This window comes from Podarcis raffonei, chromosome 1, assembly GCF_027172205.1.
Source record: "Podarcis raffonei isolate rPodRaf1 chromosome 1, rPodRaf1.pri, whole genome shotgun sequence".
In the NCBI taxonomy this organism is placed as follows: Eukaryota; Metazoa; Chordata; class Lepidosauria; order Squamata; family Lacertidae; genus Podarcis; species Podarcis raffonei.
Genome location: NC_070602.1, coordinates 46,504,376 through 46,532,097, shown reverse-complemented (window position 1 = coordinate 46,532,097; position 27,722 = coordinate 46,504,376). Strand labels below are relative to the sequence as shown.

The window sequence follows — 27,722 nt, the reverse complement described above, 5'->3', positions numbered from 1 at the left end:
TATTTAAGCTTTCTATCAATATGATGCATGTTACTTTTAACAGTGAAGAATTGCTGGAATTGACAAATCAGACTTACTTCCATGCTAAGTTAGCTTTGCATGCACCAAGTCATAAGTCTGTCCAGTTTTGTTTTTGTTTTCTACAGATTTTTAAAATAATGCACAGACATTTTGCATTTGAATTGCACATTTTATATGCATTCTTCCTCTAAGATAAAGCATTTTGGATGCTTTCCTGGCTCCCCAGGAAAAAAAATGCATGCATTTTTGTGTTAAATGTATTTTTTGAACCAAAGCAGCATCCCTAAATTTGGAGGTGCATAATATGATTGATAGCTGTATTTTGATTCACATTTTTCTCCCACATGTTCTGTACGCGCTAGGTAGGTGCACAAATGATTCTTCTTCCTATTGTTATTAATAACATGTATAGCAGTGTTTCCCAAACTTGGGTTTCCAGCTGTTTTTGGACTACATCTCCTATCAGGACCAGTGGTCAGGGATGACGAGAATTGTAGTTCAAACACAATTGGAGACTCAGGTTTGGGAAACACTGATTATTTATCCAGACCTTTGGCTGATAGCATAAAAATTTCTGGGAAGTTATCAGCATGAATCACAGAGGTTCAATGGCTATAGCTGACGAGACACCCTTAGCTGGGCATAAGTTCACTTTGCCACAGATCACCTGTGTTTCCACCAACAGCTGGAATGTCCCCAGATTGCATACCTCTCAGGAAGAGGGTTACCCCATCTAAAGCTGGTTCCTGAAACTGATTCACAGGATCCCCTTTAGTTCATTGACCCTTATCCAGCACATCAATTTTTCCAAACCCTGATTCAGCACGTGAACCCCTCCTGATTCAGATGGCATGGAAAGATAGGGTCATGTGGCCAGCATGACTAAACCGCTTCTGGCGCACGGAACATCGTGACAAGAGCCAGAGCACATGGAAACGCCGTTCACCTTCCCACACCTGTTTATCCGCCGTTGGGCGGATTTGAACTGTTGAGCTTATGATCAGCAAGCCCAAGTGGCTCAGTGGTTTAGACCTCAGCACCCCCTATACTCAGCGGAGTATATAGAGATATCAAGAGAATCAAGAGGGTAGTGCTCTCCCTGCCTTTCTTCTGATAAAGGTCATGGGTCAGGGTGATCAAGACTGTTTCACTACCATACCTAGGCCTGAAGCCAGACTGAAGTGAATATGGCTGGCTTGATTTAAAATGTAGACTGAACTAATTTATCATTCATGCCAAATAAAAGAGTTGATTGCAATCAACACTACTAGAATTGTGTGGAAAAGAAGGCCCCTAAAAGATGAACTTGCAGCCAAACCATTATTTGATTTCATTGTCTAATGCATTTTCTGTATTAGAAAAAAATCCCTCAAAAATAAAATGGACTTGATATCTTCACTTAAAGTAGCATGCACAACAACATTCACTATGTCTGTTCTGGCATTACATTCCAGGGAGAACACTCCACCTTATGTTAATCTTGGATGTGGCGTATTGTGAATTGTAAGGGGAATATAACAAATGAACTGAGTTGTACCTTATTTATTTGCACAGGTAGTTTGGAAGATAACCACATTCAAGTGGGTGCAGTCCACAATAAGTTCCTCCACAATAAGTGAGAAAGTGCGCAAGAACCCCAGACAGAGTTGTACCCTGAATATAATGCCCGAGAAAGACTTATCACCTACACTACTCTTAATTTAATAGAACAGTCACCTTAGTTACCATTGTTCATTGCACTGCATTGATGGGCTCTAATCTTTTCTCAAATAAGATTTGCTTATGTAGTGGAAACTTACAAAAAGTGATCCTGTCTCTGCGTAATTTAATAGTGGACACCAGAGTAAATGCTATGTGTACATGTTAGATTAAAAGGGAATATATTTAAAAATTTTTATAACCACTATTTAAATGTGAACAAGCAAACAGCAATTGTTTCATGTAGGAATTTACAAAAATATAATCAAATTGATTGCTTTCTTTGCCCGAACTTAAGCTATTAAACATAAAGCAACTAGCTTAATTTGCAAACATGCCTATACAACTTTCTTTTTTATTTATTTTTAAAACAGATTTGGCAGCTGATCGGAAGGCATTCCATCTGGTCTCCATTGATTCCTTTGTGTCCATTCAACCATCATTATCATCTGCACAGGAGTTGCCACGGGATAGCACTGACAAAGTGTGCCTCCCTAACAACCACCATGTAGATCAATCTATGTCCAATGCATGTGACACTGAAATGGCTTCTCTTGTGCCTTTGCATTCGCACTCCTATAGGAAAGACCATAGGCCACGAGGGGTGCCCAGGACTTCTAGTTCAGCTGTTGCTTTTCCAGATGTTTCGCTGAACGACTTTCCCCTCTATCAGCAAAGGCGAGGCCTGGATCCTGTCAGTGAACTAGAAGCTTCCAAGCCTCGATCTGGATCCAAAGAATCCTTAGCTGAGAACTCCTGCATTTCTGGAGTCTTTCAACTGGATGATATTCTGAAATGTAGCAGCCCACAGCTGCTGGCCAGAAGCTGCAAGAGCAAATCATTACAAGCGGACAAAAGTATAGACAGTCTAAGAAGCCTCAGTACTCGAAGTAGTGGCTCAACGGAGAGCTATTGTAGTGGCACTGATCGTGATACTATCAGTACTGTCAGCAGCTACAAAAGCGAGCAGACGAGCTCCACTCACATAGAAAGTGTGTTGTCGGAGCATGAGGAGTCACCTAAAGAGGAGAAGAAAAGCAGCAAGAAAAAGGACTGCTCTGTTGATTCTGATGATTGTAGTTTTGCTACTGACAAAAGGACTAGTAGCGAAAGAACTGCAGTAGAGATGAGCGTTGGCAGTAACATTCAAGAGCAAGGCAGCTTGAACGCATCAGAGGAGGTACACAATCAGAGGGCTCTTAGTACCTCTGCTTCAGAAGAAGCAAATAAGAATCCTCACGCAAATGAACTGACGACACAAGCAGACCAGCCTCCTGGGAAAACGGTTGAGAAAAGAGATGAGCAGAAAGAGAAATCTTCTGTGGTTGACTCGAGAACTTGTAAGGAGATGGTAGGGAAGCAAAAGGACGGGGATGTACGGCCCAAATCATGTAGCTTAATTCACCGAACAGCTTCAGCTCACAAGTCCAGCAGGAGAAGGACAGGGGAAAAACGGGCTAGTAGTTTTGACACAAGTCGACACAAGGAGTATATTTCCTTCCGAGGTGTCTCTGGTACCAAACCCCACAGTGCAGTTTTTTGTCATGACGAGGACTCAAGTGATCAGAGTGACTTGAGCAGGACCTCAAGCATGCAGTCAGCCCACCAGTTCAGCAGTGATAGCTCGTCCAGCACCACCTCCCATTCGTGCCAGTCTCCTGAGGGAAAGTACAATGCCCTAAAGACCAAATATATTGCAAAAGAGAGGGGCACAGACTTGGAGTACACTTACAAAATCCACCTGGCCTCTGAGGCAAATGGCAAAAAGCACTCAACACGACGGACTTCCAGCGCAAACAGTGCCAAGAGTCGTACCAGGGTATTAAGCTTGGATAGCAGTACTGTAGCCTGCTTGAACGATCCAAATCTAATGATGCCAGATACCATAAAACAACTAACGACTTCTAAATCTGATTTGGATGCCAAAGAGGGAGAGGTGCTTGATGAGCTATCTCTGTTGGGAAGGGCTTCACAACTAGAATCAGTCACTCGTTCTAGGAATAGCTTACCAAACCAGACTATTTTTGCTGAAGGGGAGGAGCAGGAGCAGGGAAGTGTTGGTAAGTAATCGGAGTCCTGGATGTAACCCTGCTGGTCATTGCAATTGTTTTCTTAATAGCACCATTTCCATTGTAATGAACTCCAGGTTTCTGTTTATGAAGCTAATGTCTTATATGGAGCCTCTGTATCTCTTGGATCATTTTCTGTTGTGAAACACTACAAGATCGCTTCCTGTCAGTATTATTTAGAGTTCTTTCGCTTTTGTAAGTAGTTGCGTGGTTGTCTCAACCGAACATTATTTCAAAGGATGATACCTTTTGAAGAAAATGTGTATGTGCAACCTTCTAGGATGGTTTAACTAGCATAATTACTTGCCATAATTTTGCTTTCCCTGAAATAATTTAGTTACTGTTAACAAAATAGCCTAATGTTGAAAGTGCTTGCAGTCCTCATCCAGTAACAAATCAGTATGCAATACAGTTACAATTGTGGTATTTTATATATATTTCTGATCATCTTCCCTGTAAAATTTGGCTTCACACCTTATTAGAGTGGCCGATCTGTGTGTACCATATAATTAGGCCTTGGTGTAGCTTTGTCTTCATATCCAGAACAGCACTTATTTGCACTAGGATTAATATCACCATCAAACTGTTGGATGTAACTTCCACTTTCATTTTATGTTTACTAAATGTAAAACTGAGCTTGTTTTCACCTTCTGAATTGCCTATTGGAGTAGTTCTTGTACTAAAGTAGGCCTAAAGAAGGTGCACACAATTTGCTAAAGTGGATTTACATTCATTGAAGGCACTGAGATCAGCTCTTTGTACTCACACGTTCTGGAGTCGAGAAAAACTTTTATCTTCCGTGCTTTTTCATCTTTAAAGTATGCCGTGAGCTATATCTTTCCTTTGTTTAGTCTTTGCTAGTCCTGGGCTAAGCGATGGCTCAGATTTTGCCACTCAAGTTTTCTTTTACTTTTTATTGTTATTATAGACGTTGAAAAAAATAACTTAATACTTGGGAGTCTCAGTCTTAGAGGACTGGTCCGTAGGCATAGGGGCTGTTTTGTTTTTTCTTGCAACCCTTCAAATGTATATCAGGAGCTTATGGGAGACACTCACATAATGTCATCCTGAGTATGAACATGCGCCTTCACATAAGGATTGTACCTAAAGATGCCAGCTTACATAATCAAGTATGTTCCTGTTTGAGCAACAGCCACGCAAATGGCAGCAGTCCCCATATGGAGATGCTGATTTATAAAACTGCTTCTTGCCCATGGGAATCTCCTGTGAGCTTAATAATAATCCCATGGGCTTTTGTTTGGTTGTTTCAATTGCGTTCCTGCAAGACATGGGTATGTATAAATGAAACTGTATGCATGCTTTTGTTGAACTGTTCACTTTTTGCTTAATTTACCAAATAGCAGATGTTTGGTATTTTGTAGGAGTGTGTTTAAAGTTAAGCCTGAATGCAGCATATTGGGCAGAATAATTTATTTTATCTTATGAAACAACTGTAACAGTTTATGAAAAATAAGCATAAAATTGCATTGGGAGAATCAGTGATGCAAGCATGCTTAATTTTCATCTAAGATTGCATTCTTGCCTTTATTATGCCTTTGTGGCAGGTTATTCCTTGCTTCCCATCTAATGCCAGCAAGAGATTAACTTGAATTTGGATTAGCAAGTGTTCAACCTTCACTTCTCTGATCGGCACACTGCTTAATCTAACCACAGTTAGAATATCTCTGTCTCGTGTACTCCTTCCCTTTTAATCATGATTAGACATGGGCTTGAAAACTCTGATCTGAGCTAACTGTGATACAGAGGTGGTACTAACCAGCTTTAGCTCCAAAAGTGAAAAGAAAGGAAGTGTGCAAGTTATGCAGGAGCCCATAGGGTGCTCCCACTCATGGTTAAGAACTTGGGTGGTTTTATGTCTGTGTCAGGCAAATGTGATGCAATAACCTAGAAACAAAGTTGGGATATTCATTGTAAACACCTAGGCAACCTTTTTTTCCTGTGAAGCGCCACATATTCTCTGGAGTAATTTGTTGGAGGCAACTTGGTGAAAGTGACTGAGGCCAGAGGTAAAAGTGACTACCCAGAGAGTAGCTGGGGCAGGAATGGATTGGTCTTGTCAGAGTTCTGACCTGATAGCTTGCAGAAGGCTTTTGAAATTAGGGCCACAAGTTGTCCTCTCCTGACCTACAAGGGGTAATAACTGACTAATGATTGGGATTTACATAGTACTTATTCTTGACAGTTAATCATACTTAACTTGGCACAGAAGAGTAGTTTACAGATAGTGGCATTACATGCAGCAGAGAGGAACTATTTCATTGCCTGTTTTAAAACTTCGGAATGGTGTCAGACCTTCGCTATGAATCTGTGAAAGATGAGTCTCATAATTGGACAAGATAGAATCAAGACTGCAGATATACTTTGTGGTGTACCTACATCCTTTTGAAATCAATTGGATATCGTTGTTAATTCTAGTTGTGGAAGTAAATTAACAAATTATTAATTTATACATCCTCATATGGAGATATCAAGCGGCATATTTATTATCTGTCAATAATGGTTACTTGGACGAACATTGGATACACCACCCTACCACTCATAGCTGCTAAAAGCAAACTAGAAAATATTGTTGTCAGTTAACATGGGAATTCTTTGTCAAGATGTGAGATGAAATTATTGCTCTGTGCACTTCTGTTGCCTGGTTGGCTGGAGACAAAAACCTTGCAAGAAGTTGGGTGTTGGAAGTATAATCTTGAGGGTCATAGAAAAGAAGTTTTGGCTCCTAAGCTTTCCTCTTTGCCAAACTTGCTTTAAATTCTCTCTGCTTCTGCTGCTTCTGCTTCTCTTCACTTCTGCCTTGAAAGGTTACCAAGGATTATTCCTGTACCCCTGGTCATTTTGCTGCTGTTGCCATGCTAAGCTTGACTTAGCGTGTACCGTATTTTTTGCACCATAACACTCACTTTTTTCCTCCTAAAAAGTAAGGGGAAATGTCTGTGCGTGTTATAGAGGGAATGCCTACGGGTGGCATGCCTACGGATTTTCCTCCTCTAAAAACTACGTGCGTGTTATGGTCGGGTGCGTGTTATAGAGCGAAAAATACGGTAATTTGAACCCAGGCTTGTGTTTCAGTTTTCCCAGCCCAAACCACAAGCTGTAAACAAAGAACAAACCTCGGTTACTGTTCACAGTTAGTCTGGAGAGAGTTAAACTATGAGACCAGCTTAGCGCAGCGCAGCAGCAAAACAATCCGGCAGCAGTGAAGTGGCCATGAACTCCCTGAGAGCTTGTGCTAAGCACTGGTTTCGTTTGCAGTCACATGCAAGTCAGGCTGTTTTGTATTTCCATGCACATAACTTTTTGGGGGCCAGCACTTCCTCAAAGTCAGCATCAGTGCCTGATCTCCAGCAGGTCTCCCCTCCGTGTTAACTATGTATGTCCATGCACACGAAAGCTTATACCAAGAACAAACTTAGTTGGTCTCTAAGGTGCTACTGGACAATTTTTTTATATATTTCGACTTCGTCAGACCACCATGGCTACCTATTTGAATCTATGTCCTTAATGGTTATGCATCCTTACTGGAATTTCCTGTATTGGTGCCACTGGTTTTAGAAATCAGTTTGTGACTTAATGAGAGCTCTGCCCAGTGCTGTACTTACTCTTTCAGTGACCCTGCATAGATGTCCATACTTTAATCTAAACAGAGCAAAGGTAATCCTCATATTTCAGTGTTCTTTTTTTTTTCTAGCCTCACTGTCTGGAATTAGACTGTTTACAACTTGCTTTCCTAATGCTACATTCACGTGCTTCATCTTTTCCATAAATTGTGAATCCTGTTCCAACATACCTGGCTTTTTTGTTATGTAGAGGTCAGCTACTTTGATGTATGCCTTCCCTTGAACATGCTACTTCTTTTGATGGTTTTCTGCCTAAAGTTCATGTAGAAGAATAGAGGGTGCTTTCATGTTCAAGGGACAGAAGGACTTTACAGAGACTTACAATTTTGCAGTGTGATTCTGAACAAAGCAGTGCACAAGCAGATTAAATGGGAAGGCTAGAGAGGATATCTGTTAACAACCACTACATCCTTTTCTCTGGCAGATGTAATGATCTCTCATACTTTTGCTTTGGTATAGAATCTAAGTGGAAACTGTAAGCCGCTGTTATCTAGAACTTTGAGAAGTTTTCTAGGACAAAGGCTATAGAAGATAGTACTGATCCTGGAAGAGAGTTAGTAAAACACACATTTGTGCTAATAGATATGAGGCCGTGAGTGTACTGATAATAAATATATCAGAAGCTGCAAGTTTGTCACTGCTTCTCTACCAAGCTTTTAACTGGGCTATGCATTTGCTTTGTCAAGTTGATGTGTTAAGTATCTGCCTGGAAAATATGTCAATACTTATAATTAAAATGACTGTTTGAACTTGTAATTCCTTTCTTAATGTTCCATAGCCACCTTGGATTCATTATGATTTGCATCAAAGAACAGCTTGATCAGTAATGCATATAGGGTTCTATGCAGGTACAATGGGGATGTTTAGAAATAATGGCTCCATAATACAGAGGGGCAAGAATATGTTGTTTGTATATTGCTCCACCACAAAAACATGCTTTGGCACTAAGGAGTCGTGTACAGAATTCCACAATTCTTTGTTGTTTTCCATCTAAGGAATGTATCTTGTATGCAAGATACAACAAGATCATGCAGAATTAAAGCTAGTCTGGTTCATTCCATCCTTGAGAGGGAAAACACCAACAGAATGACCTAAAGGTATATTAAAAATCCTATTTTGCAGCTTCCTATACAGCATATTTTATGCCAGGTGTGGGAAATCTATGATCTTCCAGATGTTGTTGAACTATAATCCTTGTCATCTCTTACCACTTGTCATACCGGCTGGGGCTGGTGAGATTGGCATCCAACATCATCTGAGAGACTTACAAATACCCATTCCTGCTTTGTGTAGTACATCATGTTCTTATGTTGTCTCTGTCATTTATTTATTTTTTAAATTTATATCTTGAAGTGAAATTCCTTATATACTTAATTTGGCTATTTATCCTCCATTAGTTGGAGCTTTTGTAAAAACACATTAGTGTTTCAGTTCTGTCATGGTTTTTAAAAATCCTGTTGCTTTCCCTCAAAACTCAGTAATTGGAAGTTTCTGCTACCTGTGGGAGAAAGATACAAGAAGTTTTGCTTGAATTTAAGAATTCATTATAACTCAAGAGAAATCTGGGTTTTTTATATAGTTACAGAAAACCAGGGTTTAGTTATTATAGCATTAGCTATAACAAATATTGGAGGAGATCACAAATTTTCTGGGCCTATAGATGCACATACAATTTTGAGAGATGGCCGTGGGCACACTCAGGTATCTTCCTTTCTGGCTGCCCCCAGGAGACAGACAGAGACACACTCTGCCTTTTCCTGGGGTCTGGGTAAAATAGAGCTCCATTTGAACTAAAATGTATCCTCTTGAATTTGCATGATTTTACGTGGGGTCCCACCAAAGATATTAAAAGAACTTAACACTGGTAGACACTCAGTAAATATTCTAGATGACAGCACCACTGCAACAAGGATTTAAGGCACAGATCTTCATGAATATTTTACATTAGATGACAACAAATGCACCAACAAATCATAGAAGACATCTGTTATGACCTATGATTTGATGGTGGTTTTGAAGAGATCCCTTGGGTGGGAGGGAATCAATATTTTTGCTTCACAGTTGATCTCGACAGCACCAAATCCATGATTTTTGCAGGTCAGTCAATGGAGACACATGTGATCTATGATTTTATTTTGCGGGGAGGGGGCATGTAAGGACCAAGCAATTCTTTTGTAAAACAGTGCATACACTTCCTCCTCTGAAAATTATGTGGAAAGCTTGCTGTGCTGTGGGGAAGTAGGTGGGAGAGTGAACATGCACAACCTAACTAGGAGAAGCTTCAACACTATTCTGACAATGACACTGCATCCCTTTGGATGACTGGTAGATTTTCCTTTTTTGTCCAAGCAGTGGCACAGCTAGGTACTATAGCAGCAGGCCTTTACATGAATTGTATCTTGATCTAACAGTAAATCTGTGCTTCACTTTTATATAGGCAGTGCTTGAAAAGTTCTGTGCTTAATGAATTGATCAGATAAAGTCCCATTCAAAGCTGATGAGCTACAAGAGAGGATTCTGCTCTCCAGCACTGAGTGGTGACTGAACTCATTAATAGGATTGCAGCAGAACTTGATGGTGTCTTCAGACAATGTTAAACCGTGATTTAGCACCAGTTGAACTAGTCCTGTTTTTGCACTCTTCCCTACCCCCTGTCCTAGACTCTGATTTGCCACAGGCTTTAATCCAGAAAAATGACCTTCCTTTAAAAGAGTGATGTATGGTTAAATGGGATTGGGTGTGTTCCTGCTTGCATAATGCTTTGATATTCATTTGCCGTTTTTAATGTAATGTTATGGTAAAATGTCAGTTTATAGAACAGTAGATAACAAACTTTGTAAACTACCTGCTTACTTGATTTTTTGCAAACCACTTAGAGGTTTTATTTATGAATGTTTAACATTGTCAATAATACGAAGTTAAAAACAGGCATTTAAAGAATATCAAATATGTAATTAAAATCAACAGCAAACTAAAATCAAAACACGTCAGCATCTACAGATCTGGATAGGCTTGCCTAAACAAACATGTTTTTAGCAGGCTTTGAAAAGAGTACAGTGAAGTTGCCTGCTTGAAGTCACTAGACAGAGATTTTAGTGCCGCCGCACTAAAATATTGTTTCTTACAAGTGTGGAATGAATATTAAGTGGCACCTGTAACACTGTCAGTTCTATAGACTGAAGTGTTTGAGTGGGCATATATGGGGTAAGGCAATCTTGCAAGTAAACTGGTCCTCAGCTGCTAACAGCTTTATATGCTAAAAGTAACACCTTGAACTTTGCCCAGTAGCAAATCTGTAACCTATGCAAGTCTCTGAGGAGAGGTGTTATATGCTGGCAGGGTCACACTCATGTCACCAACCGTGCTGCTGCATTCTGAATTTCTGGATCAATCACAAGGGAAACCCCACATAGAATACATCGCAGCAATCCAAACTTGAAGTCACTAATGGCTGAACTACTGGGGTCAAGCTCTACCAGATTCAGGAACATCCATACCTGTTGTACCAATGGTAAAAGGCTCTTCTAGCTGCAGAGGCTGCCTGGGCCTCCAGTGGCAAAGCTGGATTGAGAAGCAACCCTAGACTATATACTTGTTCCTTTCAGTGGAGTGCAACTCCATCCAGGGAAGGCAATTGACTGATTCCTTGGACATGGGAACCACTCAACCACAGTGCCTTGGTCTTGCCAGGATTCAAGCTCAGTTTATTTTCTGTCATCCATCCCACCATTGGAAGGAGGCTGGATTGATCTCCCTGCAAAACAAATTCTCTGACCCTTGGAGCTTATGTGTCATGCTTGAGCATATTGGAACCAGGATGGATTGAGTTAAATCATCAAAAGAAAAGACACAATTCAGATCGTTGATCAAAAATTATCCATTTTATAATTTATACATTTCCAGAGCAAGTATGTTTGTAATTGGTTGCTAAAACAATTCAAGCATATTGTTTTGGAACTAAATGGAGTGAGTGTTTGTGCTCCATGCTGTAAAATCTTGCTAATGCAGCACACATGCTTTTTGCACTACAGAATTTTATTTTCTTGGAGGCTAAGGGACAACTGTAAAATTTATTTTTCTTTTGACTTTTTGTATGTGCTCAAAAGGACTTAAGGCCGAGGTCCAAAGAATAATTAAATTTAGTTCCTAAATCCAGAGTCGTTAACTTTCTAATACAGAAAAGCATATTGTGCATTTTAGAAGTTCATGGGTTCAATTTAATATATAAGTATAGATTGTTTTTGCATTTAAAATTAATTTAAAATAAAGCTATATTTTAAAAGGCAGACATAAAACAATATTGGTGGGTTTTGTTTTGTTTTGAAATGATAATTCCACACTTAAACTCTATGTGAGCAAACTCAACAATCAGAACAATTGTTCCTTCTGCTGCCAGGAAGTTAATTTGTGGGGGAAAGCATGAGATGCTCTGTACATAACTGGACTGGGCTCCAATTTGACTTGGTCTGTCTTGATGCAGCAGCACAAGCCAGTGAGGAGGTGGTCACAGTTCGTCGTGAGCGCAGCACATTTAGGCGTCAGGCAGTACGGCGCCGTCACAATGCAGGGAGTAACCCTACCCCTCCTTCATTGCTCATCGGCTCACCCCTAAGGTATGGTATCCGTGTTCCACTGTATCTAACATGCATGCAGCTGATCACTGCTTCCCACTCCCAATGGTGTTGCAGAATTGCTTTGTTTTGCCTTCCCTTCCTCTCCCAACCAACCAGTATCTTCGAGCTGTTACGGCATGCGTTTGTGATCTTTTTGGATTGCGCATGTGTACACTGCACTGTTCATGTCTCTCTCCCCCAACCCATTATCGTCAAAACGAGTAGGCCAGTGAATGACTTTGAGTCAGCTAAAATGCTAACAAACTGACATTAAAAACTAGCTCTTTCATTTAAGTTTGTCAAATCTTTCAATGTTTCATTAAGTTGCATTAAATGATCCGTCTGTCTGCCTACTTCTGAATCTGAAAGCTTTCGAGAGCTGTGAGGTAGGTGAGTTCAAATTTTATGCAAAAAACCCCCCCAAAACTGGCTAAGTCTTTCCTATTCTTATTAGCATAACTTCTGAGGACATTACCAATAGGATGATCCAAATCTAATTATTCAATCATTTACATGTGATACGTGCTCTCAAGCCATTCACAATTTTAAATCCTTGATTCAGGTTGATTGATCACAAGGATTTCTGCATCAAATCCAAGCAGAATAACTTACTTAATCAAGACTCAAATACCAAAGGATAAATATCTCAAATTCCTCTTAAAAGATTAAAAACGATAATTAAAAATTATATCTGTTTTAAAAGTCTACAATTAAACACCTGATTCTAAAGAACTGCTGCAATTTTGATGCTCATAAAGAAAACTTAAGAATGCCGTGTGCTACGGATGCCAAAGGAACGATGTTTTAGGAAAAAATAAATATGCTGGTACAGGACTGGAAAGATACTTTGAATTCTTTGGATCAGATTTTTAAGCAGAATGAAAGTATAACAAATGTTATGGAATGAAATTGCAGAGTAAAGTGCAGAGCGAACATATAAACATACAGTATATATATATATATATATATATATATATATATATATATATATATATACCATAACAGTCAGGGTTGTTGTTTTTTTACAGCAGTCTGCATCACCATCCATAAAGCTTTCAGACCTCTGGCTTTATGACTGGACCACACCCATAGATTTACAAACCTATTTTGTCTCAGGTTGCCTTTAAACAATTTGGAGGACTGAAACAAAGCAAAGTTTTATGTTCACTAAACCAAATGTTGGCACAAGGCCCTTGTTTTGTGGTATGATTATTTTGTAAAGCTAGAATTCAAGGAAGTCGAACCCTCTTAGATGTTTTCTCAATGAGAGGAACTAAACTGGGTAACTCCAGGAAGGCATTTGATATTCCACAGCCATCATGCTTGTTGCTGCTGGATTCTTAATTTTTGAACCTTTATGAGGTAGAATGTACTTTCCTCAGTTACACAATACCTATTTCACATTTAATTGTTTCCATGAGGCAAGACTCAATTAAAATGTCTTACTTAACATTTCCTGATAAATAATAGACAATGTCATCAGGATAGTGCTGGTTCTTTAAATGGAACTAGCAGACAGACTTGTAAAATTTGTTAGTGTGTAGGCCAATAATTTATCATGATTTGTTGGAATGACCATAGAAACCAATCAGCTTTACACTATGGGCTGGCCCATGCAGCCAGTGGGGGTAGGAGCTGGGTAAACTTGCCCCATGCCTCGGAGGGCTAAGCTGGTTGGGGACCTCTGTGAGGGACTGGCTGCTTTTTTGTTTGAGTTTATATCTAACAAGACTCACGCCTTGGGCCTCAAGACGTGTACTGCACAGGCCTGACTATGCGTGGTATTCTGTTAAATTTTTACTCTGTTGAAATTAATAGACCTAAGTTAGTCATGTTGAATAATTTCAGTGGGTCTACACTGAGTAATACTTAGGTGTAAAGTAGGGTGGTATTCAACTATCATAATTTAGTGAGCATTTGAGATGCACACAAAAATGAACTCTGTATTGGCAATACTAAAAAAAAAACACTCTCCTTACACCTTCACCTCCTTAAACCCTGTAAAAATCATTACTGAAAATCATATTTTTTTTTTATTGATTCCTAAAGTGTGTAGAATTAGGCATACTGCCCATCTTCTATATTGCATTTGTGCTTAATGGAAAAAAGAGAATTCTCAAGATGGTTGTTTGCTCTTCTAGGACCAGAGTCTTAACATGAGACATCTTGAGGTGTATTCATACTAGAGGTGTAATTACCACTAAGAACATGTATTGTGTTGCATCTAACTGTGTGGGAATACATCTGTGAGAAGTAGCTTTATGCAACTTTAAATCTGCCACTGTAGGATTTTTCTAGTATGACTAAAATTGCCAAAATTCATTAAGAGCTACTTTACACGGGTTCATAATTGTTAGGGAAGCCATTTGTGTAGCTTATGCTCCAGATTATGCTTTCAGTGGCAGCTTTTATAAGGAAAGAAGAGTTCCTTAGGCAAACAGTGCGAGTTACTTGATGTAGCTTCTGTAATGTTTACACATGGTTATATAGAGAATTAAACATGAATTTGCATCTACTACTACTGTTGTTGGGACGCGGGTGGCGCTGTGGATAAAACCACAGTGCCTAGGGCTTGCCGATCATATGGTCGGTGGTTCGAATCCCCAAGGCGGGGTGAGCTCTCGTCTTTCGGTCCCAGCTCCTGCCCACCTAGCAGTTCGAAAGCACCCCTAAGTGCAAGTAGATAAATAGGTACCACTTTATAGCGGGAAGGTAAACGGCGTTTCCGTGTGTTGCGCTGGTGCTGGCTCGCCAGAGCAGCTTTGTCACGCTGGCCACGTGACCCGGAAGTGTCTCCGGACAGCGCTGGCCCCCGGCCTCTTAAGTGAGATGGGCGCACAACCCTAGAGTCGGACACGACTGGCCCGTACGGGCAGGGGTACCTTTACCTTTTACTACTGTTGTTGTTGTTTTACTAACAAGCTAGGAACTTCAACAGAGTGAATCCACTTTATTGAAGTTCTGTCTTGTTGAAGTTCTACATTATCCATTGTCTCTCAAGACAGAAGGATCCAACAACAGCAATCTTGGTAGTTCTTTTTCTGCTTTCTTGAAGAGTATACCTTCTGTCTCTGCGTGGCAGGTGGCTAGTGTGTAGTCCTTCAGGTGTTGTTGGACCACAGCTCCCATCAACCCCAGCCTGCATGGCTAAGGGCCAAGGATGATGGAATTACAGCTCAGCAACTTCTGAACAGGCCACAGGTTAGTCACCTGTCTTAAAAGGTGCACCTTGGGAAACAGTGAGGCAAATCCATATTTGAATAATATGAGGTTGTAATACAGAAGTAGGAACGTGGAGTCCTCTTCGCTCCCACTGCATTTAAGAAAGAAAAAAAGACATTGAGTTTGTCTCATTGAAATAATGTTAATGGGAACATAACCTCAGACAGCAGAAATATGTGATACAAGTTTTCTGATTATAGCAGATAACTATTTTCCCAACCTTTTGCTAACTATTCTTGCAAGTTATTGTCCTCTCCTTGCACTTTCGTTATGCCTCCTTCTAATACCCTTTTCACAAATCAGGATGTTCCTACGTAACAAACTCAATGCTTTCTCATTTGAAACCAAAGTTGCCACCACTTGCAGCTAGTGAACCCATGCTCATCTTTTACCCTGTCAGAGAAGTGAAATAGTATATTTTAGGAGTGGCAGAAAGAATCTCAGGGCACCTAATCACTCTGCTGCCTACAATTTAGATACCAGACCCTAATAAATGTTTGGGAGTTTTCCAGTTCTGTGTAGAATTAATTCCTAAACATTTTTTAGTCTTTAGAAATGTGGAATAAATTTTTACCAGGTTAGGACAATAAAAATATTGTAATAATCCTTTCTGCTCCTTTCAAGTGTCAGAGTTGCTTCAGCCAATTGTAGTCTGTTGTAGAATTAATCTCATTTTTTTCAATGGTGAAGTAGTTGTGGTTGTTTAGTTTTTGTTTTTTTCAGAAAATCTAAAAAAATGCATTTACTTACTTACTTACTTACTTACTTACTTACTTACTTACCGTACTTACTTACTGCCCTTCCTCCTGAAGGAGGCCACTTTGCACTTTCTTTTTTGGTGAAGAATTACTTCATATTCCAACGCAAAACTAAACAAACAAACAAACAAAATATCAGCACTTACAATCTGAAACTTATTGATGAATCTACTGAAGTTCATCAATTGACTTGTTTCTAAGAAGGACAGTTACTGAGGTTGGCTGCCTAACTTTCCAAGGCTAGACCTATTTTCTCACAACATTTGCATGTACCTCTAGTGACCTGGATGCAATCACTTCCTCCTGGCTACTGGAGACTGGGTGTTGATTGCCCAGGATACTAGACACAGGCACTGAGGGACCACATTGGCAGAAGCTGCCTGGGCTGATGGGAATTCAAAACCACCTGAAGGACATCAGGTTGGGGAAAGCTGTCCTTAGAGGTACTGTATATGCTGAAATGAGGTCTTATTCCCAATAATTTCAGAGAGATTTACATCTAGGTAAGGCTGTCGTTTAATAGGAGCCTTTGAGAGGCTACCCAAGCCCAGCTAATTCCCTATCTAAACTAATCAGTAGATGCAAATAGGAAAACAAAAATATAACTGCTGCTAAATTACCAACCATTAATGTTTTCTGGGCCATTCAGACTAACATTGTTCTTACTGGCCTGAATGTGGCATGGCAGCATTTGTCTGTGTGACTGCCTTGAAAAATTGAAGTGAATGTAATGTGCCTGCAAGTGTTTGTTGATAGTATTTTATATTTATTGTGATTCCTCAGGCCTTACTGAAAGTTTATCTGCTATTCACTTATAACAGTAATAGTTCTTTAGCTTCAACTTGTAGGTGAGTTAAAAGAATAATCTTTATAGTGTTTTTTGCAACAGTAGGAGTTAGCAAAGATTTGGGGGGAATAGCACATTATTATTTTGCTTTCTGGGGGTTCTTGTTGCGAAGTCATGTAATCAAAAACCACACATTTAGCAGCAGAAAAATCTAATCTGACTTGTGTCCTTCTCTCTTAGAGAATTAAATTTAAATGCTATTTTAAGGAGGTATTTAATCAATAGTCTCCCATGGCATTTGCTTAGAATACATTTCTGGTATTAACATAACATTAAAAAAAATTGAAATCTTTAATTTTAATGTCCCCAAAATTACCCAGCGGGGTAGGTTATTGCTGTTTTCATTTTTTATTGCCAGTAGTCCATGATAAAAATGGGATTTAAATTAGAAGTAAAATCTATTTGATGGGCTTCAAATTTCTGCAATACAGAGATGATCAGTTTCACAGCAATCCTCAGTCGCACTATTTGTTCAAATTCTCAAAGCATAAACTTTTCCGTCACCTCTGATATGTCAACATATGAACATTGAAATGAAATATATTGAAATATTGCATACAGCATAGTGTGTACAAACGGCTACTTTTTAAACCTGTTTATAATTCGGCAAAACAACTGCATTACAAAACCGAGGCCCATTTATATTATTATCATCATCATTTTATCTTTCAAGAGTTTGACTTTGAACTTGCATGAAAGAGTGAACTTTGCAGTTTGTTAGCATAAGAAGAGCAAATGTTACTTTTAAAAAGAAATATACCACCGCTTGATACCTCTGGCACGGTTCTCCACACTCAAGTACTGTTTAGGACCCTGTGGGGCTTTGAAATCTCTCGGGACGACATGAGGGGCTATTGAGAGTGCTGATATGGCTGAAATTTATTTATGTATGTACTTACTAAGCAGCCTAACTCCCTGGACATGTAACATGCTCTTGGTGCACACTGACTCATTCACTGTGGTTATACTACTTGTTTAACCTTTTTTAAGTATAAAAAAGTGTTAACTTGGTTTCTAGCTGCTGTTTCTGTGTTCTTCCCTGTAATGTCTCCCACCATCCGTGTTCTTTCGTAGCCTTCAAGATGTTCAGCAAGGACTGCAGTCCACAACCCAAGTCAAAGTCCAGTCCCGCCCCCATTCCCAGGCAGCAGTGCTCAGTGCTAGTGCCTCCTTGCTGGTGAGAAATGGGAGTGTCCACTTAGAAGCATCACATGACAATGCATCTGCTGTCGGCGGCAGCAGTTTGCAGGATGAACTTGGTATGCAGGCCTTATCTAACCTTGGTGCAATCAAAGTGTTTATGCAGCAGATTTGTGGCTTATAATGCACTGTGACTTGGCTTTGTTGATTTCTGAATTTTCAGGGCGTGTGACAGCAAATTGTTCTGGTCCCCCCTTTTTTTTCTTTTTCTTTGGAACACTTTGCAGATTAAATTTACTCCAGGACCTGAATCGCTCTTCTGAATTAGAACTTGAATGCTGCCTTGAGTACTATGTACTTTAGTCACATCACAGTACCTTAGGATTCTGTTCCTAAACTTTATGCAGTGCTTTTGAAGGCTTTAATTGGGCATGAAGCTGTATGTGTCCTACACATGCAAGAATATATTATTACGTATTCAATGTTAATTTCCAGAATGCAGGTGATATATTTCAAAATCTGTTGCGTTCAGACCTACAGCTGTAAGTTGTAGTTGTTCTTAACAGCATGGGCATGTTAAACTATTTTTCAAGAAATAACCACAAAATTTCAGTTTTGTAGTAGAAAATGTTGCATTTGGGAAACAATAAAGATTGAGAACTCATGAGTTTCATGTCACCCTTATGTTTAAATAACTGAAGCATTGTAATGGTGAAAATTTGACCAGTATTTTTAATGAACTGATTATGAGTTAAGAATGCACATTTGCAATTTGTCATAGGAGTGACAAATGTTGCAAAGAAATGTTTCATGTTGGACTGCTCTACATTTGCACCAGAGCACAAAATGTGGCATTTGGTCACTGCTAAATTGTCGGATCTTTTATACAGAACCTTATTAATATTTTAAGAAGTAGAAAAACATTTAGTGCTTGACAGCTTTCCCTTTTTAATTTATGTGAGGGATGAGGGAATTGCACAAGCCATCATAAATATAAAAGCACTCCTGGATTTCATTCAAGTGTTAACACTTTCAATCTTAAAAATATCATGAAAATAATATTTTATTCTGGGCTTATATTGATATCTCTGATCTGAAGTCAAAGGACTCACATCAAGTAATCAGGATAAGCCTTCACCCCCTATCCCATTCACAGTATGCACATAAAATTAATAGTGTTTTCTTTAAAAACAAATTATTTTCTTTTTGAGAAGTTTTAGTATTTCATTTACGTAGGTGAATTCCAGATGTCTCATTTTTCTGGTCTGTTAACTCTTTTTATTCTGTGGCAAAATAAAGCACTGGAATTTGGTGTTGTCTTTTTGTGATTAATTGAGAATAGTAGTGAAACAGGAATATTTTATTTGAAAGGGACTGCCTTGAGGATTCAGTGGGTAGGAAGAAGAGCCTTTCCACTAAAAGGACAACTTAGAGACTGCAACAATCTTAAGATAATATTAAATAGCTTACAATATGCTATACTCCTAACCTCACAGGTCTTAGCCACATTTTTCTAGGAGCATGTCCCATTAAATTTACTTCTGAATAGAAATTGCATTAATTTGTTTTGTGGAGGCATTTCAGATCAGTTTTTCAGTCCAATAAGTTTGACTCCTTATTTTCCCCCCCTTTGATAGAGATTCTGCCTGTGGATTCAGCTCTCCTTTTTAAAATTTATTTCTTGTGTTGTCTGAGTAGGTATGTTGAATCTATGGGCTAAGTTTCTTCATTCTCCCATGTGAATGCCACCACCAAAAAGCAACAAGCACTTACATTTTGTATTAGCATCAGAGAACTTCCAGATGGAGAGTTTTTCAGCAGATAGCAAACAATACAGGAAGCCATGCTGGTTGTAATTAGTCCAAGGCATGGGTGAAAAGAACAGGAGGGGTCATGGAGCACAGTCTGAAAAGTGTGGTTCAGTGCAGACTTCCCCTACTAGGAGTCTCTTCCATGAGATACCATATCCCCTACACCATCCTTTGGGAGGAAATTGAAAGCAGACAATAAGTTTACAAGGTCATTTAAAATGTGGTGTCCTTGAGACTCTGGGAAAATAAAACTAAGCTATTTCCTGTGTAATATTTCTAAAACTGAGTTTAAGGGAGGGGGTCCTTGTTGGCTGGACTTGGAAATTCTCCCACATTGCTTGGCAACCCTAGTGGTTTTCAGGCTGGAATCAGCTTGTAGTGATAGTCTGTCATAATCCTGTTTTAAGAATCCTTAAACAAAAGAGGGTCTGCCAGTGGGGAATGTCAGCCTTTCTCTCCCCCACCCCTTTCTGAAATGTGAGAAAAACTATTTAGAAGGTTTGCCCAGATAATCAGGTGCCATCTACTTTTCTGCTGAAATATTACAGAATCAAGTTATGCTTTGTATAGGGTCTGTCTTGTGCTAAGACTGGGGCCACAAGCATTCAGATGTGAATGCTGTTCCTAGCTCCCAATGAGAATGCTGTACAGCTACCACCACTGGTTCCAGGGCATACCTCATAGACTGTAGTTTTAATTGTTGTATGGTGTGAAGGATATTTGGGACGTTGGCAGGACTGAATCTACTTTCCTGTTCATACGTCATAGAATTGTAGAAGTTGAAGGGATCCCAGGGGTCATCTAGTCCAACACCCTGCAATTCAGGAATCTCAAACTAAAGCATCCATGACAGATGGTCGCTCCATGACACATCCTACCTCTGCTTAAAAACCTCCATTGAAGGAGAGTCCACCATCTTATGTTTTTGTTGTCAGCTGCTCCTTTGTTAACAGATCTGGCTTTAATAATGTAGCACTTGGGAATGAAGAGCCCAGGAGCCAAGCACTGGAGGTCCTGATCAGGGGTCGGCAACCTAAGGCCCATGAGCCACAAGTGGCCCATGGGGGTTGTTTAACCGGCCCATGAGCCACCTCCGAACCGAGCCGCCTACTCAGCGAGTCCCAGAGGGCTGAGCTAAACCAGCGCAGCGTGGGGACTCGCTTCTGCAGCACCGGAAATTGCGTCTGTGCAGACGCCGGAAATTGTGAACGTGCGTGTGATCTGGCCCACAGAGGGATCTCCGCTGGAGTGAACTGGCCCAGGCGAAGTAAACCTTGCCGACCCCTGGTCAAGATAGTGAAGACCTGAACGTCTACCATGTACATACTCTCTGTGCTCAGGTAGTTGAGCACAAAGGATACCCAAACACTGCAGAAGCCCAGCAAGCTGAAGGTGATCAGCTTGGCTTCACTGAAGGACCCAGGCAGCTTCCTAGCAAGGAAAACCACTGAGAAGCAGATTGCAGCCAGGTAGCCCATGTAACCAATGGCACAATAAAACAACACAACATACCCTTTGTTGCATTGCAGAATGATTTTTCTGGGCTGGGAGAGCATGTTGGAATCTCAGATGTTGGAGGAGAATTCCCTAGCCAGGGAGTGCAGATGACCAGTTGGACACTGGAACAAGAAATGACAGTGGAGCTGGCTAGACTGTTGTCCATCCATCACCTCCCTTGGTTCCCTGGTGCTGTGGTGAGGAAGGCCAGCACCATAGTGATGCGTTCTGCCAAAACAGAAGAAATTGCAGTTGAGAAGATGATGTTGAAGGCCATTCGTTGGTGAAGACAGGTCTCTTTCCTTGGCTGGCCAATGAAAAGGAAGGAGGGAGGAAAGGAAAGGAAAGGAAAGCAAGAGGGAGATGAGGACATTGTCTCTTGTTTTTCTGCCTGAAGAACTATGTCTTCTCTGGATCACAGTTAGGATTATTGTTCATTTGCCATTTTGGTCTTGGACAAGTATGAGGGACTTCCTATTCATAATAGTTCCTGCCTTAGAATCAAGGGTGAGCCTGCAACTCCCAGCTTGACGGTCTCTCTTCTCCTGCATTTTATCTTTCTGTAGACTTTGACTTATAAACAGGATTCCATCTCCAGATTCAGTAATATGTGAAGGTGGATTCAGATGACAAGGAGACTATGCTTCTTAAAAGCTTAACTGTATAGCAGCTATACGGCAGTTGTCTGTTGCCTTGAACCACATAGTTAAGCTCAATATTAGCAGTTCTCAGCGCTGCTTGGAAGTACAAGGAAGCAGACAGAGGGCTGCTAACTGCTTGGTCAGAGGATCCAGATAGCTCTGTTCCTGTTTTGTTAACTCAATGTAGTTACTGTAATACCTAATAAAAATAACAATAATTTTATTTATATGCTGTCCTTCTGGCTGGGCTTTCCCAGCCACACTGGGTGGCTTCCAGCAAAATATAAAAAATAATAAAATGTCAAGCATTTAAAATCCTGATACAGGACTGCCTTCAGGTGTCCTCTAAAAGTTGTGTAGTTCTTTATCTCCTTGGCATCTGATGGGAGGGCATCCCATAGGAAGGGCACCACTGCTGAGAAGGCCCTCTGCCTGATTCCCTGTAACTTCACTTCCCGCAGTAATGGTAATTCACCTACCATTAATTAGCGCATTCTGTGTTTTAAGAGTTCAGTATTTAATATACCGTCTCTTTGCGGGACACAAGTACACTGGGGTGTAACAGCTTAACACTGACTTCATTCCAGAGTCCCATGGATGCTCTGTGGCTGAAATCAGCTTTGCTGGGAAAAAGTGAATGATGGCTAGAATTGAAGTGATACTGCACTCAACAATAGTGATCAACTTCTGTTAAGTTGTGGACTGGTACACTACCAAATACTCTCAAATTTATGTTGATATATTCTGATCGAGGGTAAAGGAAGAAGAAAATTATTCCAGGTTGCCAAGCCTGGAAAGGCAAGGTATTTTAAAATTAGATTGGAGTGGGGGGGGCCTGTTTCTGGGGCAATTTGAATTATAGGACAGAACAAACTATCCTTAGACAATCAGAGAGTATCATTTTCATTAAGCCTCCCTCTTATCTATTGCACATTCATTCTGATTTGCTTGTACACATGGAGGTTAGATTATATTCAGTCTTCGTTGAACATTCATTCTGATTTGATTGATTTCTCAATGCATTTCCCTGTCACCTTCATAACCGCAAAATTTCAGTTTCTTTTTTAAAGTGGATTTGTTGCAGTAGGTAGAAAGAATGTTTTAATCCACTTGAATTCCACTTGAATTCCACAAACCTAAATTTCCTGATATGTCCTTTAATCTCTCCCACAAAATGGTGATAGTGTGGAAGTGCCTTAGCTGCTAGGGACTGGGGGAAATCTCATTCATCTTTTGCCTTAAGTAATGCGGGGGGGGGGGCTTTGATATTTTTCACATGGTGTTTATTATCAAGTTCCCTTCTCCGTTTTGGTTCTGCAGGCATGGACAGGGCACTGTTTGCTTACTGAACTGTGTAGGAAAATTGCAATATGTTTTTGTAAGAGGGTTGCCAAGAGTTAACAGCTGCATCTAAGAAACAACTTTTCACATGTAAAATTCGGTGGAACGCACATATATATATATGCCAGATTGTATGACTGATCTTCACTGGGATCACATCTTCTTAATAGCTTGGTGTTTGATAGTTCTGGCACATCCTTTTTTATATATGTGAATGAAAATTATGGGGGAAACACACTAATTCAAGCCTTAGAAATAAATGCACACTGTTTAAAGTGTAGCTCATTCTTATATTTTATTGTTTGCTTTCCATTCCTAGATTGTGTTCTGCTTTAACAGGTGGTAAATATTCTTTCTAAATATTTGACCTTTGTGACCTTCAAAATAAGCCTGCCACTAATATGATGTTACAGGTGTACACAAGTATGCAGGGGGAAATGTGCTATTATATGGGAATGTTGAGTTTGTGTTTGCTGTACTGTATGTCCACATACTGTGATTTCTAACCATATGTGTCAGTGACAAAATAATCCAGGAGTAGTCTTCGCTCATGAAAACATACATTGCTTTTGTATGTGCAAAGAACCCAAATTGTGATGTGTCTTTCTATAAACATGCCCTAGTCATCTCCTATACCAACTCAGCCCCTTCTTTTAAAATCATTTGACCCTTCTCAAATACTTTGGGAGGAATAAAGCATGATACGCCCCCAAGGCCTGTCATTGCTATGCATGTGTACATTTTTTTTAAAAAGTTACAGCTTTAAAAATAGTGATGAAGGGAGCCAAACTTTCTCAGTTAAAATTTATGTTTGTACATTTGTATTAACATTTATTGCAACTCTAGATTTAGGGTTATCTCATTATATTTTGTCAGTGAGTCATGAATGACAATAGGGAACAGGTACCAAGAATTATCTGGGGCATTCAGTACATGGAGCCCTGCCTGGAGCATTCAACAAGTCCTGGTTAGACAAATGTTAAAATAAAAATATCTCAACAATTATGAAGTTTATAGATTGGCTGTTCTGTGTGTGGTGAAGTGGGAGCAGCATAGAGGGGAGTTCAAGCTGGAAATATTGTCCATGTGGCGTACACATATCACTGCCGTATGCAGTATCTCTAACGCTTATTCTCAACAATCAGTAGGACCTAGTATTAAGGTTGCTGTTGGTTTTTGCTTCAGTTTTAGTAGCCTGAATTCCCCATAGTAATTAGTCTGGCTCAGCTTGTTGTTGGGCATGCATTGTCAAATGACTGAAAATGTGCATTCTTAAATGGAGTGTTGTTCCACTGAATCCAGATTTTTTTTTTGTACTTCCACAAGAGCTACCTCATATGACAAAGGAAAAAAAATGTTCACACCATGTATTCTGATGGTGAGATGTCATCAGTGAAAATGGGACTGTGGGTGTTTGCTTGCTTTTGGTTTTTATGGCCTGTGGAAGTGTGGAAAAGAAACTGGCAAAATTTGGTGCTGTGAATCCACCATTCCCTGTTTAAGAATGCAGTTAGCATTTTGAAAGGAAATTGTCTGTGCATAAAAGCAGAGCAGAACTGGCTTCTGCTATTTCAATACATAAATAATATTGTTTAGATGAAGGCATGTGTGGAGCCTCAAATCATTCTACTTGTCTTCCCGTCTTATATTTGTTTTGACCTAGCAATATCTGATCAAGGATCTGTTCAATTCCAACAAAAGGTCCATTTTTCTTGAACTTTCAAAACTTGAAGTGGCTGTGAATTCCATATATTAATACGTGCTGCCCAAAGAAGTCCTATATTTACACGAATCTAATGTGCCATCAAATCTAGTGCGCACCTCAGTTTTCAAAACCTTGAAACCAAAATAGGATTTGCTATGTCAGTAGTGTTTTTGAGGCTTGCAATCAAATCTAATTCACCATCAAATCTAATGTGCACCCTATTTTTTGTGATGTAATTTGGCCAAAAATGGTGCGCATTACATTCGAGTAAATACGGTACTTGCTTTTGTCTGTCCCACAGATATTATCAATCAATTTCTTTGAATGAACCCAAGTTCTAGCATTATGCATGAGAAAATTCTCTATTATTATCATAATTCTTGTGCCAAGTTATATGGAAAGATATGGTAGTAATTTTACCTTGTAAAATAAATAAGCTGAACATCTTTACCTCTTCCTGATAGAGGTGATAGAATGCAATAGTCTAAAGAAAAAACACCATAGTTAATTTTTCAATGACTTAGTGACTGATTTATTTTCCTGTTTCTGGACTGTGTCCGCTAGGTATGAAAACCTAGCTCAAAGAAAGACCAGGGACATGCTAAGGAAAGATGTGTGCATTACACAAGTCCATAAGTAACTCTTTGCTTACGTACATTAATCTGCATTCTTGGTTGTGACCAATTTGGTCTCATGGTCCCTGATCAAGTAAAGTCCTCCATTAACCGTTTATGAAGTGTGTGGATGTAGCTATAAAATACTTATGTAGATTTGTATTGTGTACAAGTAACCTATAGCATATACTTTTTGTTACTACAGTGTAGAAATATGCTACAATATTTAACCTATCCTGACTTTCTCTTTTTGACAGGTAAGTTCAGTTCTACACTCTACGAGACAGGGGGCTGTGATATGTCGCTTGTGAATTTTGAGCCTGCTGCAAGAAGAACATCTAATATCTGGTGTGTTTTTGAAAACCAGTATCTGTGGTTTAGTCAGCAATGCTGAATATGCAAACAATTCTGAAAGATTCTTAAGCGTCTGTGTATTTTTGCAAAAGTCAGAACACTTTCAGAATTGTGATTTGATGTACATGGGAACCTTTTGGTAATTTTCTATTTTGTCAAAGAATACCCATTATATTGAGACTGAGGAAGTTGCAGGTTGAATGAAGAACTGAGAACCAGAACCAACTTCATTCTCATGTTTATATAGTGCAGTGGTGGGGAACTTTTTGCCATTCAAATGTTGCTGGACTTTTTGCCATTCAAATGTTGCTGGACTATATCTCTTCTCAACCCCAGCCAATAGCTGAGAGTTTCCTGATAGCAAGGGAGTTGTAGTCCCACAGCATCTGGAAAGGCAGATGATACAAATGGTCAAGGCACTTTGCATACTTCCTTTGCACACAACCCTTGAAGACTAGGCAGTATTTCAGAACAATCAGTCAAAGTGTTAATTACATTTTAGAATGTTTTATTGCTTAACTTTGTGTCTGGATGCATGGCTTTATTCTGTTTGAGTGCAAAATGTTTGAATTTACATATGATTTCTAAGCTGCTGCCACCACCACAGGGTGGTGAAGCTATCGTGTTTTCCCTAGCCAGGGTTTTAGATAGGCTTTGCCAATTAGGTCATGATACCCTTTCAAAGAAAGAGAGAATAATCTAACAATCTTAGAGCAAAATGAGTACACGAGATCCTTGGACAGGATTTCATATCCTTTTTTAAAGGCAGTAAGCTGAATAAGAGTCATGGTGCTTGGAGTAAATGACTGCTTTGGGGGCATAATGTCCTCTGGGACATGCAGATTCCACGCCCACCCAACCACCCAATAAAGATACAGTGGTACCTCGGGTTACAGACGCTTCAGGTTACAGATTCCGCTAACCCAGAAATAGTACCTGGGGTTAAGAACTTTGCTTCAGGATGAGAACAGAAATCGCACGGCGGCAGCAGGAGGCCCCATTAGCTAAAGTGGTACCTCAGGTTAAGAACAGTTTCAGGTTAAGAATGGACATCCGGAACAAATTAAGTTCTTAACATGAGGTACCACTGTATGTTTAATACAAAATCAAAGAAAAATAGAATGCAGTGAAATACATCGTTTTCTGCCATTGCTTTGCATAAATAGCAGTGCATAGCAGAGTCATGCAAACCAAAGTATTTTCAATGTGGAATTGTCTTTATGGTACAGTAGTAGCCAGCCCCTAGCTGGCACCCAATCTTCAGGAGTTTTCTTTTTGGCTCTCCAAATACATATATTTTTAGTTTTAGCTGCTCCTGTGGGTCCTCTGCTGTGACACCCTGATGTTGAAAGCTTTTTTTTGACCCAACAAGCCCCACCCCCAATTTATCCATTTAAAAATCATGCAACACCTCTTATTTACTGATTATTTTCATGGGTCTCCTGCTGTAATTCTGTGATACCAAAAGTTTTTGTAACCCCTAAACCCCAAATATGCCATTTATTATTATTATTATTATTATTATTATTATTATTATTATTATTATCCAGGACCACTTTTCCACTTCCGCCACTCCCACTTTGACATTTGGCCCCGGAGCATTGGCCATGGACCTTTATTACCCTCTGCCTGAAAAGGGCTAGCAATCACTCAGATAGGACTAGGTATTCAGCCCAGCAATGCAACCCCATATCCAGCCATCAATATATTAATGCAGAATTAATGGCTTGTTACAAAATAGAAATAGAAA

General features: G+C 39.7%; 1 protein-coding gene across 3 annotated transcripts in view; it reads left to right on the top strand.

The window, feature by feature from the left end:
* Window positions 1-27,722, top strand: part of PCNX1 (pecanex 1) — a 78,814-nt gene that overhangs the window by 20,640 nt on the left and 30,452 nt on the right. Inside the window, exons 6-9 of one of the 3 annotated variants that reach the window (XM_053384560.1) lie at window positions 2,094-3,779; window positions 11,913-12,042; window positions 17,944-18,128; window positions 25,876-25,966. In XM_053384560.1, the coding sequence (XP_053240535.1) occupies window positions 2,094-3,779; window positions 11,913-12,042; window positions 17,944-18,128; window positions 25,876-25,966 (2,092 nt within the window). Of the gene's footprint in view, window positions 1-2,093; window positions 3,780-11,909; window positions 12,043-17,943; window positions 18,129-25,875; window positions 25,967-27,722 lie in introns of all 3 variants that reach the window. The other 2 variants (XM_053384550.1, XM_053384564.1) reach the window with 2 other exon arrangements.